The sequence below is a fragment of the Tamandua tetradactyla genome, chromosome 12, assembly GCF_023851605.1.
Source record: "Tamandua tetradactyla isolate mTamTet1 chromosome 12, mTamTet1.pri, whole genome shotgun sequence".
Classification (NCBI taxonomy): domain Eukaryota; kingdom Metazoa; phylum Chordata; class Mammalia; order Pilosa; family Myrmecophagidae; genus Tamandua; species Tamandua tetradactyla.
The window spans coordinates 14470273-14473180 of record NC_135338.1 but is presented as its reverse complement, the minus strand read 5'-3'; the positions used below and the strand labels follow the sequence as shown (position 1 = coordinate 14473180).

At 33.4% G+C, this 2908-nt stretch overlaps 1 protein-coding gene across 1 annotated transcript; it reads left to right on the top strand.

The window, feature by feature from the left end:
• The first annotated feature begins 1399 nt into the window (after positions 1-1399).
• LOC143651227 (olfactory receptor 8H1-like) lies at positions 1400-2347 on the top strand. The gene has a single exon (XM_077122246.1). It carries the CDS (start codon positions 1400-1402, stop codon positions 2345-2347), a length of 948 nt encoding a protein of 315 aa, XP_076978361.1.
• The last annotated feature ends 561 nt before the right edge of the window (positions 2348-2908 follow it).

Below are 2908 nucleotides of genomic sequence, written 5' to 3'. Positions count from 1 at the left end.
GGGGAATTCTAAGGGGAAGGTAGCTCTCTATTTCAAACCTAACAGGGATGCATTACCTTGAACATTTATCCTTGGCATCAAGCCAAGCACTTGTCCTTGGAAATTGGTCCCAGATATGAACAAATATTGCATTATCAGCAATCCTTCATATAAGAGGTGGTGTGGCATTAGCAGGGTGAAACACAAAGAACGCTTTGCTCTTCTTGTGTTCACAATAATTTCCTGGTATACTTGTGAGACAAATTTCCAGTGAGCTTTCTGTTTGAACAGGTCTTGAACAAAATTTTTAAGTTCATTTATTTTAGCTCAAAACTAAACACATGCACAAAAAAGCAAACATATGTTATCTCAAAAGAAACAGACAATAGATTGCAAAAATTTAAGGATCCTTAAATGGTTTACATATGTCATTTGTGAGAAAAATTTAAGATTGAAAATTTTCTAGACAGATAATGCTGCAAGATGTTTTTCAACTAACTTGACTCCTGGTAAGTATTAACCTCAATGTTAGAGCGTTTTAGTTTATCTAAAACAAACGGGGATATTGTTAGAACAATATCTGTATAATTGTATATATCATGTAGGCCATAAATAAGTAATGCCAGAATTTGTAGAACTGGAAATATAGAATAAATAGATCAGTCATCAAGCAATGTACATACACTGCAAATATAATTTCTAGAAGAAATTTAATTAAATGAAACTGTTAAAAAACAAAGCTTCTGAAGACTATTCTTAATGTGTGCTCTAAAATATTAATATACAATTAAGGTTTTAATGTCTGAGCTGTCATTTATAATTATTTTATTATTATAAAATAATATGTATATAAATTACAATAAGTTTGGATACAGAAACACCATAAATGATGCATTAAAACTCTATCATTTTTTATTGCATAACCAGCATTTTGTTGCTGAAATTAAATATACATAAGAACATAATGTTATTAACAATGTCTCTGGGCTCCCATTCTTGGTAGAATCACAGAGCCAGCAATACTTAATAGCTGTGAATCTGTACAAGTTATCAAACATTTGTGGCCTTTTCTCATCTAATAAATGTGTGCAAAAAAAAGTGTGGTATAATAATTTCATCTGGACAAACATGTTAACAAAGAAAAGTATTTCTAATCATGTCATATTCATTCCAATTATGCCCTGTATAAATTAATTTCTATTATATAATTTCCAAATGTTGAATTATACTTAATTCATCCTTTTCAGACAAACTAAGATTTTTTGCAGACATATTTTATAAACTGTCTTTGTTATGAATTTCTAAAATTGTTGAATTATTTTTTTAATCTCAATGTATTTCTATAACCCAAAACAGTTATGAGGGCATTTATGCTAAGTGTCATCTTTCTTTTCTCAACAGTTCACTATAGTAGAACAGTATGAGAAGTAGGAATAACACAAACGTGCTTGACTTCATCCTTATGGGATTCACAGATTCTGAAGAGACTAGGAAGCTCCTCTTTATGTTATTTCTCCTGATATACCTGGTGACTGTTGTGGGGAACACAGGGATGATACTGGTAATTCGCTTGGATCTTCACCTACACACTCCCATGTATTTTTTCCTCAGTCACCTGTCATTGCTGGACCTCAGTTACTCAACAGCCATCATCCCTAAAACTTTAGAGAAATTACTGGCTTCCAGCAAGTATGTTTCATTCATGGGATGCTTCACACAGATGTCCTTTTTCATCCTTTTCTCTGTCACAGAATTTTTCCTTTTGTCTTCAATGGCCTATGACCGCTATGTAGCCATCTGCAATCCTCTGAACTATCAGGTTGTTATGTCCAAGAGACTCTGCCATGTACTGATTACTGGATCCTATGTGATTGGAGGTATTGAATCATTAGTTATTTTTTGTTTTATGAACAATTTGCATTTCTGCAACTCCCAGGTGATCTATCACTTTTTCTGTGATATAATCCCAATTTTAGCTCTTTCCTGTACCAACACTCATGACACTGAAATCATAATATTTATTCTCGCTAGTTTAAATGTAGTGGTTTCTTTTATAGCAATCTCTGTATCCTATGGGTCCATTCTGTCTACTATCCTGAAAATTAATTCCACTTCAGGAAAGCACAAAGCCTTCTCTACTTGTGCTTCCCACCTCATAGGAGTCAGCATCTATTACAGTACTACAATTTTTACTTATTTAAAACCAAAGAAATCCTACTCCTTGGGAAAGGATCAAGTGGCCTCTGTGTTTTATACTATGGTGATCCCCTTGCTGAATCCACTCATTTATAGTCTTAGAAACAAAGAAGTGAAAAAGGCTCTCACTAGATTCATGTATAAGAGAGAGGGCTCCAGACAACTGAAGTGACAGTGATACTGAACATTTTTATTTTTTTTCCTATTTGGGTATTTATTCTCTACAAACAGTAGCCTCCTTCAATTATTTTGAATTTCTGTTGAGTCATCCTCAAGGAAGAATAACATTATGGGGAAATGTGCATTTTTAAGTAAGAGGATGCTAGAGAGAAACTGTAATAGGATTTAGTCTTATTTTGTACAATTAGGGAGAGTTTATAAAGAAACAAAAGTCTGTTACATATTGGATGATCTCAGAAAACAGGAGAAAATCTATGATTAGGTATCTCAACAAATCTCACCTACTGTTAGGACAGACTAATGTAAGAATAAAGCTGTAGTTGGCAAAGTAATAGCAGTCCTACAATTGGTAAGAGAGAAAGGTGTTTCTTATTATAGGGCTGCATGTAATCTTGTGTGATGATCTTTCAGTTTACTCCCAGCATTTCTCATGAACCATTGGTAGAGACCTGTAGAAAAGACATTCCAAGTGAAGACAACCCCCTTGAATCTAAGGTTCTTTTCTTTTTCCAACTGACACTTTAGATCCCAATTGACTTTAACAACTCTTTAT

Coding starts and splice junctions, on each gene's coding strand:
- LOC143651227 (XM_077122246.1), top strand. CDS start 1,400: ATGAGAAGTAGGAATAACACAAACGTGCTTGACTTCATCCTTATGGGA.